The sequence below is a fragment of the Marmota flaviventris genome, chromosome 8 (genome assembly GCF_047511675.1).
Source record: "Marmota flaviventris isolate mMarFla1 chromosome 8, mMarFla1.hap1, whole genome shotgun sequence".
Classification (NCBI taxonomy): Eukaryota; Metazoa; Chordata; class Mammalia; order Rodentia; family Sciuridae; genus Marmota; species Marmota flaviventris.
Genome location: NC_092505.1, coordinates 14,145,843 through 14,161,967, shown reverse-complemented (window position 1 = coordinate 14,161,967; position 16,125 = coordinate 14,145,843). Strand labels below are relative to the sequence as shown.

At 37.5% G+C, this 16,125-nt stretch overlaps 1 protein-coding gene and 1 non-coding gene across 3 annotated transcripts in view; one reads left to right on the top strand and one right to left on the bottom strand.

Annotated features, from left to right (window-relative positions):
• Bach1 (BTB domain and CNC homolog 1) overlaps positions 1–14,156 on the top strand; it is a 43,273-nt gene extending 29,117 nt beyond the window's left edge. For both annotated transcript variants that reach the window (XM_027929161.3, XM_071615101.1), the window contains exon 5: positions 10,088–14,156. In XM_027929161.3, the coding sequence (XP_027784962.2) occupies positions 10,088–10,513 (426 nt within the window). In that variant the 3' untranslated portion in view covers positions 10,514–14,156. The remainder of the gene's footprint in view (positions 1–10,087) is intronic.
• Trnaa-cgc (transfer RNA alanine (anticodon CGC)) lies at positions 10,751–10,823 on the bottom strand. Its single transcript has one exon. It is a non-coding gene; the product is annotated as a tRNA-Ala (tRNA).
• Positions 14,157–16,125: the final 1,969 nt, after the last annotated feature.

The following is a 16,125-nucleotide window of genomic DNA, read 5'->3' as shown; positions in this document are numbered from 1 at the left end:
GAATAGCTGTGTCAGTGTGCAGGCCAGCAGAGGGTGAAAGTGTGGGCACAGCTGCAGGGAAACAGCCCAAACACAGTGGAAACATTCCTCGAATACTCTTTTTGTGGTCTTTGTTAATTATTGGTGAACATTAAATGTTGTGATTATAACAAGTCTTCAAGCATGAAGCTATGAATGACAATTAAATGGTACAGTTTAGGAAAAATACCTTTATATGCCTTCAGGAAAAGTCAAAAAATAAAAATTCATTATATATATATATATATTATGCATTTAATTTAATCAGGCAAAATGATGCATCATGCAAAAAGATGAAGAGGAGACCTACGTTTTACCAACATAGGCATGAAAGATATTTTAACAAACCCTGTATGATATTGCTGAACAATTAAAAGTGAGGACCAAAGAAGAAGTGTCACACATTCAGTAAAGCTTACTCAGTACTTCTGGAGTGTCTGTCATACCCTTAAGCATGAGTGTTTTTCCCTTTTGTCTAACTTTGAATTAAATACCTGCCTTTAGATGAAGCATAGCACTTTCATAGTTATTATTCTGTACTGAACTATAGAGATGGTTTTTTTATATTGTTGGCTTATGGGAAATTGACATAAAATTCTACTGCTAGAGTTCTTAGTTCTGCTTCTTATAGTTGTTTGTCTTTCCCTTCAACTAGTTTCATTTTATAGATGTCAGTAGAGCTTATCCAGTTTTCTTACTCTCTTAAAAATAAACACAAAACAAGACTGATGAGTTTTTCTTCAATATTTTATACATGAATACTAACCAGGTATGTGCAAGGATAGCAGTCACCCTTTAGAACTACTCTATTTCTTGTCTCAAAGATCTCATTTTTATTTTTTGATTGAAGGCAGACTTTGGATTGCTGGATAGTTGTTTTTTGAAGGCAGACTTTGGATTGCTGGATAGTTTTTTTTTTTTTTTTTAACAAATTCTAGCTGTGTAAGATAAAGAGGCATGCTATTTTCTTTGGGCTTTCCACCCACTCTGCCTTTGCTGCAGCAGAGAGAGATGGGAGGTGAAGTGGTGAGCAGTGTGGAGCTCTGCATCAGACACTAGTGTCTTCAGTTAGGCCATTTGGTTTGTCTGTGAGTCATGTTTCTCATCTGTAAATGGGATAATGTTACTTTCTACTTAATAGAGAAGGTGCTCATTTATGAAGAATAGATGTTTGATGTGAAGAACTTTTTACACATTTCTTATTATGGCCCTATTATTATTCATCAGTGTTCAATTTTCTATAATTGGCTTCCTTCCTAATACCTTTGCCTAAACTTTAAACTGGTTTGAACCTTACCTGCACACTAGTTACCATCCTAACAAGAGATTTTGCATATGGTCAGTAAAATAAGTACTGGTTATTGTCAATACAAAGTAATTTTTTCTCAGAAATTTTGACAGAATTAAAAATCTTTGCAGCCACTTCCCCTTTCGCCCTGAAAGTGGCTTGTGTGCTCCTCAGTGTGTGGGAAGAGTGGCTGCTGTACACCTCCTGAATGGCTTTGCTCACCTCCGGGGACCAGTACAGGCAGAGAGTACACTTTAGTCAGTTCTGAATTCCCAAGGCAGAGAGCAACTAATTGGCTTAATTAGGCACAGTGTCCTGTGACTGGAGAGCAGGGACAAAACAGCAAAAGAGCCAAGAGCCCTCCTTTCTGGACTGGAGGAGTGATGGCCTGACAGGCCTGCTGCACCTGCAGCTTGGTGTGATCTTGGGCTGCTTCCAGAGGACCCCCAGAGTCATGCTGGTGTCTGTGTGTGGAGTGACTTGCCATGTGTTTCAGCTTTCCTGAACTCTATACTCAGTCCTTCACCACTACTCAGTTCTAGTGATTCTTACAGGCAAACTCCAGTTATATTTCTGTCCTGCTGTAGGTGTTTTTCTCAGATGAAAACAAATCCCTGTTGCAGAGTGAATGCACAGTTGAAGAGAATGCATGAGGAAAAAAACACTACAGGAGAAGAAACCCCAGGGAAATCACAGTGAAGAGTTTAGCAGAAGCTTTTGCAGACCTCAACAAGCTCCTTTAAAAGTTTGAAAACATGGTACACAAGATGGTTCTCATTAATAGGGAGGAATACTCATGATGCACTGTCTACTTGCAAGCAAATAGATTCATGAAGAAAACCAGAAACAAACCAAGCTAACCGCCCTGGACATGTCTCTGAAAGAAGTGAGACCTGATTCTTAATAGCCTCAGCAGGTCCTCCACGAGGAGCTCCAGAAGAGGTATTGCTGTCACGGAGGACAGCCCCATATGTGCTATTGCCCCTGTAGGCCTTCCAGTGGGGCAGAAAGTGGAGGCAGAAGACAGTAATACTGACAGTCCTTAACCCTCGTAGCCCTGGGCTCATGTGTGTCTTAGTTTTGAACAAAAACATTTAAAAGATGCAAATAATAATAATAATAATAATAATAATAATAATAATAATAGAAAAGAGTTTCTAGAATAAGGACATTAGGAGAGAAAATACTTTTGTATGGCTTCCCAGTGTGTTTCTTTCTTAAGCTAAATGTTATTACAAAAGAATAAAAAAAGCATATAAAAAAACAAAAGTTACAATAAGCCAATGTTAATTTATTGAAGAAATAAAAATATATTTTATTAGCTTAGTGTAGCCTAATTCTACAAATTCTGGAAGTACAGTACTGTCCTAGGCCTTCATACCCCTGCTCACCTGCCCACCCATAGCAGCTTCTAGTCCTGCAAGCTGTAGTCATGGTAATTGCCCTACATGGGTGTGCCATTATTATTATTTTTTTATCTTTTATACAGTATTTTTGCTGTACCTTTTCTATGTTTGGGTACATGTAGATATACAAATACCTACAGCATGTTACAGTTGTCAACAAGCAGTACACTGATGTGCCACATGGGTTTCCTAGCCTCAGAGCAACAGGCTGTGCCTTAGAGCTAAGTGTGGTATGGCCTGTGCCACCTGGGTTTGTTAGGTATGCTCCGTGATACAATGACACGATGGCCAACAGCATGTTTCTTAGCACATATCCCCATCATTAAGCAGCACATGGCTCTACTTACCATAAGAAGTTCACTTGGACCCTGTTAAGGGTTATGTTATGTCTCTTTTGTAAAAAGAACCAGGAGGAATTACAGCCACAGTTTTGTCCTTAGTAGTCTTGAGAGTTGAGAAGATGGAGGAATGTGAACAGATATTTGTAGTATGGCATGTAGACTAATCAGTGTTTCCAGTATTCATGGTCTGATTGGATTTTTAGCAAACTTATGTAAGGGAAATAGCTTGTTTCATCCATTTGCATATATCCAATGATTAATTGGATTTAACATAAATAAATTCACAGTATTTATTACCTTGTTCAGTCAGCCCCACATTGGTTCTGAGAGTATAACAGCATGATAGACTGGATAGATAAGCACATGAAAAAATGTGTTTTGGTTACAAGAGAATAATCATTCAAAAATTTAAGTGAAATGCATCAGGCAGAAAGGAAACTTTCCTAGAGTCTCATTTTGCTGAGAAAGTCAAAGGGAGTTGTCAGTTTCCATTCAAAAAGTATGTTTATTTCTCAACAAGATGTTCTGTCAGTTTCTAATGAATCTTTGAAGAAAAGACATATACTTACGTGATAGGTAAATTGATGTTGACTTGAACTTTTTTTTTAATAGGATATTGAGGGTTAGACATTAATTCAGCATCATTTTACTGCAAGGGTTGAATATGCATAATACACAAACCAATAACACAACTTTTTTAAACTGATAAATATAAGGTCTTTGAACAGAGTTGAAAAATCATTCAGCTTCTGTTAATGTGTTTGATTTATGAAGCCCTTGTCTATGTAGGATTCTTTACAAGGTCCAAGTTTATTCTTTTCTGGAAGATTAATTCAGAAGGTAGAATATATACATTTCTATAATCATTTTGGTATCAAACAAGAAGAGATAAGATGAAGAGGACCTTGCTTTCTAAAGAAAAGGACTTTCATTCTGAGATGAAGAGGACCTTGCTTTTTTCAAGAAAAGGGAAATATTAATTACCAAAATGTATTTCTTTTAGCCTCAAATATTGTTGATTGGTGCCAACTTACAAGTGATCATAAATCAGAATAATCACAAAAGCTCGAGTTGAGGTTTTCAGACACCATTTTGTTTTTTCACCTTTGTCTGTTGTGACAAGCCAAGAGTAAAGCACCCTCGTCCATCCTTAGTGGTTCACATGTGTTGGAGATGGCATTTGATCAAAAATAAACCTGTTCTATTTATACCAGTCATATTTTATTGGCTGCCGTACCAAAACATACCCCTGAAGGTCCTTCTGGAACATGCCCCATCACTCTGTGGTGCCTCTGAGTGACACTTCTTTTTTTGTTTGTTTCTTTTTTATTTTATTAGTTGTTGATGGACCTTTATTTGTTTATACGTGTTGCTGAGAATTGAACCAGTACCTAACACATGCTAGACAAGCGCTCTACCACTGAGCTACAACCCCAGCACCTGCTGCTTTTTTTTTTTAATTCTAAATAGTTATACATGACAGTAATGCATTTTGATACATCTTACATAACTTCTCATTCTTCTGGTTATACATGTAGTATTATGAGTGGCACTTCTTGAATGCCATCTGTGTACCAAAGCATCGGAGTTAGCTGGGGGCACCCCTTAAAGACATTCCTTAGCCCTGTTCCATACCTATGTGAGGGCCTGGGAACTCGTGTTTCCTAGCAGTGTTCAAGACATGGGCAATGTGCTTTAACCTTTGTACTAGAGCACTGAGGCTTTGGAGTCAAAACAGGTAGAAAACTTGCCCTCCCTGGAAAATGGTTTCACCTCCAAGACCCACATTCCCCCAGGGGTAATAAGGGGACAAGAATAGTATCTACCACAGTGTTCATGCATGGATCAGATGAGATTGAGGATAGAAAGCTTTTTGTACTGCTCAACACATGTTCAGGGCCCAATAAATACTAGTGGCATTTTAAATTCGAATAATCCTAATTTTTTTTTTTTTTTTGGTAAGTTATCTGCGTGTTAAATGTTGTGCTAAATACCAAGAACTCAAAGATGAGTAAGACATGGTCAGTCTTCACAGTCTCATAGAACCCAAATTTATGTGTTCATTTTTTCTTAAGCTTCATCTCTAATTCCTCATCCCTGGCACCCCACCTGAAAATTTTAAGCTTACAGAAAAGTTAACGAATGGTACAATAAAAAACCACATACTATCCATTTGGCTACTCAGACCTGGGTGTTTTGCCCCTCTGTCTTTGTTTTTCTCTTTGGTACTGGGGATTGAACCCAGGGGTGCTTTACCATTGAGATACATTCCCAACCCTTTTTATTTTATTTTTTGTTTTAAGATGGGGTCTCACTAAGTTGCTTATGACCTCAGCCTCCTAAGTCCCTGGGATTACAGGTATGTGCCACTGCACCCAGCTCATGATTTTACACACACACAGGTATACAGATTTCCCAGCTCTGTCCACTGAAAAGGGCCATAAGAAGTAACACTCCAGCAGCCATTATGCTTTCCAAATTCTAAAACCTAACTCAAAAAGAAAAGCTAGGGTGTTTTGGAGAGATGAGTGATTCCAAAACTTGGGACAAGAGAAGTAGAAGGTAAGCCTGTAGTATGTGCTAGATGGCACGAAGCTTTAATGGGGTCATGTCAGAAGGACAACGATGGCTTGAAGGGACCCTCCCTCGCCAGGTACAGAGAGAACATAAAAATCCAACACCAGAAAGACTAATGATTACTATTAATTGTAACAAACTGAGTTAGAAAAATATTAATCCACAAGTCCATGGTGATAGTACAGTGTCTTAGGGAAGGGAAAAGGTAAAGAAACTTCTATTTAAAAAGGAATGCTAACCAATAAATGTAAATGAAATGGAAGAATCAGAAAAATCACTACTTTATAATCCCCGCTGGAGAGCCCATCAACACATGCTGAAGACCAAACGATGTAGGAGCACTGGGGGAGATGATGTGTACCAAGTACCCATGTGTCTCTTCACTTGTCTCTGGGAAATTACAGGGGCAAAAAATGGAACTTTGAAAATGAAGAAACCTGGCAATTCCCACCTGCCGGGGTGGGACACCCAGACAAAATGTGCCTCCCCAGGTGATGCACAGTATGATTGAAAGAACACCAGGAAATGTTCCATCTCAGTAACTCAAACACTTCCAGTATGCATAAAATGAAAGGATGGAAAAATGAGCTAAAGCTATGGAAAAACAATCAGATAAATGTCAAAAGTGAGACATTTTTATGAGAAATCTGTCCTAGGTTTTCAAAAAAGTATTTTGTCTCATTGTTTACAGGGAAAATCTTGGCTTCAATTATATTAGTATAAAGATACATATAAAAGTCACAAATGATAACGAATTGAGTAAAATTTGAGATTTGGTTCCCTTTTTTGTTCTTAAATATATTCCAAAACATGATAATTTAACCTTATCTGAATTTTGTTGTCAATTTTTGATATGCCAATAATTTGTTTCTGTTTATATTAGTAGGATACCCTTTGCATTTTTTAAGCTTAGCTTTGAATGTGTACATTTATATGGTTCGAAGTTAAAACTGTGTTTTAAAAAAGACATACTCCAGAGCCCCGATCTCTTTCTTTCCCTGTTCCCTATTTTCCTGTAGTGAATATCTTTATCTGTTTCTGGATCCCCACCTGCACTCCCACCCCCTGTATTTCTTTTTCTAGAAACGTGAATATTTCATGTGTATTCTCATTACCCTTTCTGCACATTTTATACACACTGTTGTATCTTTGCATTTAAGAAGTATTTCCAGGGAATATGTTTCTCAGTTCAGAGAGGTCGTCACTCTTGTACAGCTCTGTCACACTCCCCTGTGGCTGCAGGACATGTGATTGGCCCAGTCATTTGGGGTGAAAAGGGCCCGGTCATAGGCTCCCTTTTCTGGTGTAGGGAAATGGAGTATTTAGGATAGATTCCCAGAAGTGGGTTGTTGGGTTGAGGGCAGGGGCACATGTAATACTGTCAGACATTAGCAAGCTCCCCTCCTCAGTGGTCCTGTTTTGCTTTCCTTAGCTTTTGATTCCACCCCACCCCCCGACCCCCGCCAAATCTGATGGTGAGAATTGGTGTCTCATGGTAGCCTTTATTTTCTCTGTCTTATGAGAGGAATTGAGCATTTCTGTTCATGTTTTCAGGGGCCATTTTTCTTTTTCTTTTCTTTTTTCTTTTTTGTCATAAGGAACCATAAGTGACTGTTTTCTAGCTGTCAGTACTCTCTACCTTAAAATAAACTGTCATTGTTGTCTGGCTCTTCTGGTGCCAAATTCTTATGCTTCATATCTTTATTGGGTGAGTTATATTTAGAGTTTTGACAAACCCTTCTTATAGTTGAATGAAATTTTACACTAGCTGTTCAAAAATAGGGACTTTAGATATAAAGTTGTTTTTTTGGCTTAAGGCATAGACTGGCACCAAAGTACCACTTTTATTCTTTCTTTTTTCTTTTTTTTGTAGATCTGTGATGAAAGGTATAGTATCACAACCTGATTTATATAATTGCTTTATAAGAAAATTTAAATGTGTTGTAGAAATAGGTACAAGACACTGATAGTACGATTGGGAGGTGTCTTTTGTAATGATGTCATGACATGATTAAACTGGATTATTTTTATTCATTTATCTCTCAGTTATTAATATGACTATCATAGCAAATTTGTTTTAAAATGAAATGGAAACATTAGCTAATTGCCTAGAAACAGCTCTGTAAGGGTTAGCTTGAAGTGGGAAGAAACGGAGGGGAATATTTAGTTTATGGGAGTAATCATGTAGAGTTTCAGAATTGTACCTGTTTGTTAAGTTGTTGTGAAGAAGCAAGCTATCTTGTATAGCAAGTACTTAACAAATGATGTCATCCCTTATTTAGTAGTATAGGAGGGGTGAGAATATTTAAAGAGCATATGGATATTTACATGAAGATGCAGAAATTGTAAAATATTCATAATCCTCATAGCATCTGCAGGTGCTTGTAGGAAGAAGCTCAGGTAATTCATTTTGCTTAACCAGTTAAGTTGAAATTTTTTCTGTTGCCATTTAAAACAGGTTCATCTTTGGCTATGACTAGAGAAAGGTATTTCTTACTTTGTTATAGGAGCTTTGCTTCCATCCTCATTTGGATTAGCTTCTGAGAAGCCATAAAAAGCAAGAGTACAAATTGCATCAAATGTTTCCTTCTCAGGACAAGTAGTAGTAGGGACTGTTCTTGCCTTCTCAGCACCTGCAGAGGATCTGACAGATTGATTTTATAACTGACGAACACTGCATAAGAAAAAGTGTACTAGCTGAGCCGTGATCTTGGTTACACACAGGCACACTCTGACTCATTTTTGACCTCTACCTATTTTTGTTTTGAAACAAAGCTATTTTATATAAATCCAAACAATTTGGAAAATACTTTGCAATATAAAAATTTAGTTTTTGTATTAATTTCATGTCTTTTCAAAATATTAGATGACCTTAAAATATTTTTTAAAACTATCAAAAATTGGGTTTTTACATAATTTTGTAGGATTTTTTTTAATACAAAACTTTGATCATCATCTTTTTGGTGATATTGGAGATTGAACCCAGGGCTGTACACATGCTAGGCATGCATTCTACCACTGAGCTATGTCCTCAGTCCCTAAATGTCTTAACAGTACTTTTGTATTAAGCAAAATACTAATACTATTTTAGTTATTTTTTTTGTGTGTGTGTGCCAGCAGAGACTCTGAAGGACAGCAGTTACAGATTAGCACTATGAAATAACCCATCTCCTTGTTAATTGGCAGCACCAGCTCTCCGTCAGCAAGCAGAAAGAAGCAAAACATGTCCTGGTTTTCCAAGAAAGTTTTCCTAAATATCATAAGGGAAACCTTTGACCTTTTATCAACATTTATTTACTCTAACTTTATAAACAGCTTATTAGGTCTCCTAGCTCTCATTAGATTGGCAGCAATAAAACGGTAGAATATGAAGGATGAGGTGGGATGAGTAGTGAGTGTCATGGACAGAAAGGCAGGAACCAGGAAAACTTTTGGAAAAATCCTATGATAGATTTTTGTAGGGGTAAGATTTGTAAAAATTATAATAACGAAAATAACAAACAGAATTACTCTTCCACTGTCATATTTTTTAAATTAAAAAAATAAAATAAAGAAAATGTAAAAGAGAAAAAAAAGGACATCCAATAATCTATTAATATATTTGTATTGTGTTATATTAGTATATTTGTTCATCAATTGCAACAAATGTGCCATACTAATGTAATGTGTATAATAGGGGGAACTAGATGTGGGTATATGGTAATGATATTCTCTTCTCTGTAAATCTAAACCTGTTATAAAAAAATAAAATCTACTTAATAAGAAATTAAAAAAAAAATTTACTCTTCCCAGGTTCTTAACACTTTGGAATTTACCCCCTTGCTTTCTGTCTTTTGACACGCTAAACTATTAGTTCTATCTATTAAATGGGTTTAAATCAACAATCAGTGTGTGGATTATTTACTGAAATTGCGTATTTTAAAACATTTTGTATCATATTTGGCACAAATCAACTACTCAAAAAAGCAGTCTTTACTTGAATCTTACAATGGTGTCTCCTTAGTGAAACACTATAGACTGTACTTATGGTGTTTTGTTCTTTTTTTATAGTCTGTCTGCAGAAGTGCAATGTTCAAATACAAAAAACTCTGAAAACTGCAAGTTTGTTACAAACTCTTGGTCCTAAACTCACCTAAATTGATAACACAGAGTTTTCCCCCTACTTTGTGCTTTATTTGGTATTTTGCTTAAAAATATAGAGGTTTGATAGTGGGGTACTGCCCCAGACCAGCTGAAGGAATTATATGTATGCCCACTCTTTTATCTAAATCTGAAAAATTCCGAATTCTAAGATGTCTGACTCAAGAGATTCAGTACTCTTGGCATTTAACATATGTTTTGAAAAGGAAAATTCCCTGTCTTCTTATTTAATAAGGAGACATTGCATGTTCATTGCCATAGAAATGTTGCTTGAGCTAAGAAATCTCAGTCACGGTTTTCTCTTTCCCCCCTCACAGCAAAATGAGAAGGCGAGCCTGTTGAAGGAGAGAGACCACATTTTGTCCACTCTGGGTGAGACAAAGCAGAACCTGACTGGGCTTTGCCAGAAAGTCTGTAAAGAAGCAGCTCTGAGTCAAGAGCAAATACAGATCCTCGCCAAGTACTCTGCTTCCGATTGCCCACTTTCGTTTTTAATTTCTGAAAAAGGAAAAAGTACTCCTGATGGGGAACCCTCGGTACCATCAATTTTCAGTCTCTCTGATGGGCCTCCAGCTGCGCTGCCTCCCGATGGGAGAAGAAGCAGTGAGGCCGGCTACATCCGGGGGCAGGAGTCCATTTCCAGTGCAGCCTCCGATCCAGCCGGGCAGGTGGAGCAGAGGCAGAGTGGTGGGATCTCCGACTTCTGTCAGCAGATGACTGATAAATGTACTACTGATGAGTAAACTTGGACTCCCTTCCTCCAGCCCCGCAGATTTTCTACTGAAGTTTGGCATTGTCTTGAAAGCCTAGTAAGGCCATCCCTTACTTATCAATATTGTGTTTTCCCCTCCTAGCTTTATGTTCAGGAAATTTCTCTCCAGTCAACCCTGATTTCGCCTTGATTTCCACAAGACACAGAAATGATTTGTTTTCCAGATACTGAAAAATCACATGTGGAAATCTGATTTATTTTGTGTGTGTGGTGGTGCTGGGGATTGAGCCCAGGGCCTTGTGCATGCGAAGCAAGCACTCTACCAACTGAGCTACATCCCCAGCCCTAATACTTGCATTTTAAAGAATAAAATAATTTCCCAGTATTCAAAATGACCATGAGAATGAAAACTGCAGAATGTCAAACAGTCTAACAGCTTGAAACATTTCCAGATAGCTCCTACTGAAGAAGCGGCCTGCAGAAGTTTAAAAATTGACCTTTTTGCAATGTACTGGTTTAAAGAAAATATCTCCCCAAGCATTGCTAATAAGAGTTCCAGTCTACACAGCAGGTGGGTGTCAGCATGGGGAATGTTTGTGCAGAGCTGCAGTGTGAAAAGTAAGTCTTCTTGCTGAATCCCAGAACTTTCCCCTGCAGCCTCTGCCAGAACCAGGAGACTCCTAGGGAGGATCTAGGAGCAGGCAAGGGTTGACCCAAGGCAGAGGCTTCTGCTCCTCTTTGTTATTATTGACTATAGAATTTCTGGCTGCACTGCAGTAGTAGATAAGTATCATTTTCCCTCTTTTCCCCTCTTCAGTATCTTCTCCATCTGAGCTCATTATGAAATTTCTGTTTCCTGATGTTCTTGCCCCGTGCCAGGAGAGTCGGGATTCAGGATGTCATCACCTGAGTGTGTGTACTGGCAGCCTGATCTGGGATCCAGGGGAGCTTGCCAAAATAGAAGACTGTTCACTTTTCTTCCCTAAGTCACATATGCCAGGAAAGCAGGCATGGCAGTAGGTTGGGGATTACCTACACTTACCAGGAGTGCAATTCATTTTTCATGCTATTTTTAAAGTCCTATGGTATACTTCTAAAAAGCATTATTTTAGTTAACAGTGTATATATAACTCTGCAGGTTTGTGAAAAAGGATGAAACTTAATCTTGTTTGTTTATGGGTTTGCATTTGGGAACCAGATTTATTTCTATTTTCTTTCCCTATTTTGATGCTGCATAAAGGCACACAGATCATTTGTCTTTAAAAATCAGTCTTTGTCTTTATTTGATCCTATCATAAAATGTATTTACAATCTGAGTAACTATCCCATAACATTTTGCAGTAATGCTTAAACCATTCTGGGATTGCAGATTTGAAAGTCAGATGCAAGGTATAGACCTCAACAATTAAAAAAGAAAATATACAGGGTTAGCATCCTTAATTGAAAATCCAAAATGCTCCCAAATCTGAAACTTTTTGAATGTTGACATGATACCATAGCAAAAAATTCCATACCTGATCTCATGTACAGGTAGCGCTCAAACATGAGCACACACAACAAAATTTGAAGTAACTGTAGGCTGTGGTGTATATGAAACAAATCAATTTTGTGTTTAGACTCAGATCCTGTCCCCAGGATATCTCATTTTTTACATATATAAATTTTTTTCAAAAACATAAATTTTTTTTTCCAAAAAAAATATCTGAAATCTGACACAATCTTGTCCCAGGCATTTCAGATAATGTATTCACATTTGCAGAAATATGAGGCTGCTGAAGACAAATGGAACCCAGTTTCCAAGGGTACAAAGTAGTTTATTTGGAATAGAAAGTACTTTATTTCATCTAGTCAGATGTCTTGAAAGTGACACTTCTCTAGACTGCACCTTCAGTGAAGGGCCCGGGTAGCTTACAGGGGAGATGACCACCCACTGTGTGTGCATGATTTGGAAGCAAGTAGGGTATTGCCTTGAGAGAATATGGGGACCAGTCTCAGTATTTCAGAGTAATTTGTTGAACATTACTCTTGTTCGTGGGGTTGCGGGGGGAGGGGGCCTTGGAGCAGATATCACTAGTCTCTCTTCAGTGTTGTTATGTTCTCTCTGTTATTGACTTGGAAGAGAAAATTAGTTGGGATTGTTTTCTGGAGGCTTTCAGAAGTACATTCAGCTTGTCAGGGAGAATGGCCGTTCTATAATGCATCCTGTCCCATGAAAGAATTGTGCGTGTGTATATATATATATATACATACCTCCCCATGTAGCTATTTCTTTGATATCTGTAATTTTAAATTTCAACTTCACATATAAAATAATATAAAAACTTTTCTGGTTTACAAAGTGTAAAGTCTTATACAAGCCAATGGAATCCTTGATTTCCTACCTCATTGTACACTCAGCTGTCTGTCCCTCAGTTTTTGCAAATGTTAAATAATCTTTTGCTTTAATTGCAACTGTATATATTTGCTTTGAAAAGTTACTGTTTTATGATAAAACCTAGTTGTCTTCACAGTTTAAATATAAATTTTAAGGCACTTGGTTTAAATTTCTCTCTACCTATGAAGTTTAGCATTAAGGATTTATTTTAATGGTATCTGATAATTGGCCAAGTGTAATATTTCTTAAATTTAGCATAACTTTTAATAGCCAGCATGTAATACAATAACTACACTACCTCATACCTACGTGATTTTCAAGTTGTATTATAGATGGACAGGAAAGATTTTAATCTTTGTCTTTTGGCCATAAGGTGGGGAAGTTTTCTATATATTGCATAGCATTACACATTTATGCCTACTCTGACGTTAACTTCTAAAGAAGTTTTTTCTAAGAAAATTTGTTTCAAGGCAATTTTTTTTGAGGCTGCCGAAGACAAATGATAGGATTATGTGTATACAGTGTATGCCTTTTCCTTCATGCAAAATTTTGAAAATGTCATTTTCAGTTTGTATATTGCATATTTACATGATCATTGTTCCTTATTTTATGAACCGGCCTTCTCAGTGCTTGATGATTTTTTTTAAAGCTCAGTAAAATCATATTACCTTAAAATTTTTCTTATTTCAATAGTTATAACGAATAATTTGTTAAATTGTTATATTCGAAACAATTGTGGATATAAACTTGGTTCTCCATCTGTAAGTTTTATAACAGTTTCACTTAATGCTTAATCAGTTTTAAGTAAGGAATTAAAAGTATTTGATGCAGTAGACAATATAGATTGCATGTGGACATTCAGCCACGTTAACAACTTGGAAAAACAAATGGCAATGTTATAAAGAATTCTCAGGTGAACTTTTTTCAGTTACGAAGCATCTATTTTGAACTTGTAAATATTTTAAATGTTTTATTAAGGCATGTAATAAACTATTCTTTGAAACCGGTTGGATAGCATAAAAATTTAAAGCCATATGGTAAAAGATGGCATACTGATTGTAAAATAAACAGAAATAATAACATTGTTGATTTTTTTGTATCTTTCATATTATAATTTTCTAACAATGCAATAAAACCACTAGACTTATATATCCATATCCTATTAAAACCATGTTTCATTAAGAGTACACTTTCATAGTATTTAATTTACATTTTCTTCTTAAGGTGTTTATCTAAATGTAGTAAAACTATAAATAATGTTCATGAAAAATTAACCATAAAATAAAATTCTCTAAAATCACTTTTAGTTGAATAGAGTTGTACATTCCATTCTGTTTTCTCACCTTTCCTGTCATTTTACTAATTTGGATCTTTTGATTGGTAATCAGAAGTATAAGACTGTCATTGATAGGAGAGAAATTTTCATTAGTTGATTATCACACCTGAAAAAGATATTCCCAGGACTCAGGTGTTTTAGGAAGTCCAGATTTGAGTCTTGCATCAGATTAACTAGATTTCTGACTTTGAGTGATGGGCCTTTACAGGGTTTTATCTCCACCGCTCATTGATTTTTAAACACAACCCACTGAGTCAGTAATCCTGTTAGATTCAGTTTCTAACAGGGCCCAATGTTTTGTCATGGTCTTCTGGTCTAGTAATAGCAGCTCTGAAGGGGGAGAATTTGCCATCAGAGGTCTAGGTGCTACCAAACAAACATCCCATGATCCACTGGGGGTGCTAATGTTGAGCAACCCTGACATATTGATGGAATCAGGATGGCATGTCAGTAAACAGTCAAGTGAGGCCGTGTGATGGCTCCAAGAATTTGGAGAGGAGGGAATAAGACACATGGGATTTCACCAAGCTTTGAAAGGGAGTTCAGTCTGAATAGAGAGAAGGATGGTCTCTGGACAAAGGCGGGCCTGGAACAAACCTGGAGTGTACCTGGGCCATGAGAGGCTCAATCTAGACGAAGACTTTGAGGGCAGCCGTCCTTAACCAGTGTGCATCTTGCATGTTGCCTTGCATCCTGGAATTGAGTTACCAGCAGCCTGAGGTCAGACTGGAAGGGTGTTAAGAACAACAGAAGTGCTAAGTAGTAGGTGTTAAGATTTTTGAGGAAGGCCAATAAATAGCATTCTTTTCCCAGTTAGGGTTTTAAACTTTTGCAGATTCAGGACAGAATGGAACCATGGCTTTCTAGCTTTTAGCTCCGTGATTTTCCAGGAGAGAATTCTGGAGTTAGGCAGACCTACCCATCTACCAGTCACCCCAGCCCATCCTCAGGTGCAGCGCCCTGTGGCAGCAATAACATGTTCTCTCTACAGGAAGGCAATGGAGACCAGGATGCGTGGAGCTGAGTAGGCTTAGAGCCTCTGAGGAAGGGATACAGAGGTCTGGAGGGTGTTCAAGGGAATGCTTTTTCTGAAGACCTGGCTTAGGGAAGTGTGTTCCTGTTAACATTCTCCAGTTTTCTGGTAGCATTGGACTTAACCATTGTCCCACTGGACTTAACCATTGCTCAACAGGCCATTTAGCCCTTCGAGGATTCTTCCCAAGACCAGCCTTGGCTACCACTTCCTGGGGTTGTAGTGGATGGTAGATAGTTGTTCTCTCAGAATGCTCTGGAACAAACACTGCACAGAGAATCGTGTGTGTCCATCATTAATGCTGAATTACTTTGAGTCTTTGGGATCCAGAAGGCTCTGGAACAAATTTAAAACTTATTTACTTACTAAGTAAATAAGTTCAAAGACCACTATATACTAGTGGGTGAGAATTAACTCCCTCCTACACTTCCCATCCCTAATTCCCTGCGTCACTGTCCATTGTCACTGTCCCTGCCTCAGTGTCCATTGTCACATATCAGAGAGGTATTACGCATTGAGATTAAATCCCAATGCAGAAAGATTTACATAAGAAAGTGCATGAAAGGTTGTCTGATAATAGTGATATACCAAATTTGAAATGGAATCCCCTTCTTTTATTCAACTTTTTTTTTTTTTAATCCAGGGGTACTTAACCACTGAGCCATACGTCCAGCCCTTTAATTTTTTATTTTGAGACAGGGTCTCACTAGGTTGCTTACAACCTTGATAAGTTGCTGAGGCTGGCTTCGAACCTGTGATTCTTCTGCCTCGGCTTCTTGAGCCACTGGGATTACAGGAGTATACCACCAAACACTGGTTCCCTTTTATTCAACTTTTAGGGGTGGAAAAATATAGAAGAAGCTCAAAAATTTTTAAGATTTGAAGACGTTAAAGGAATTA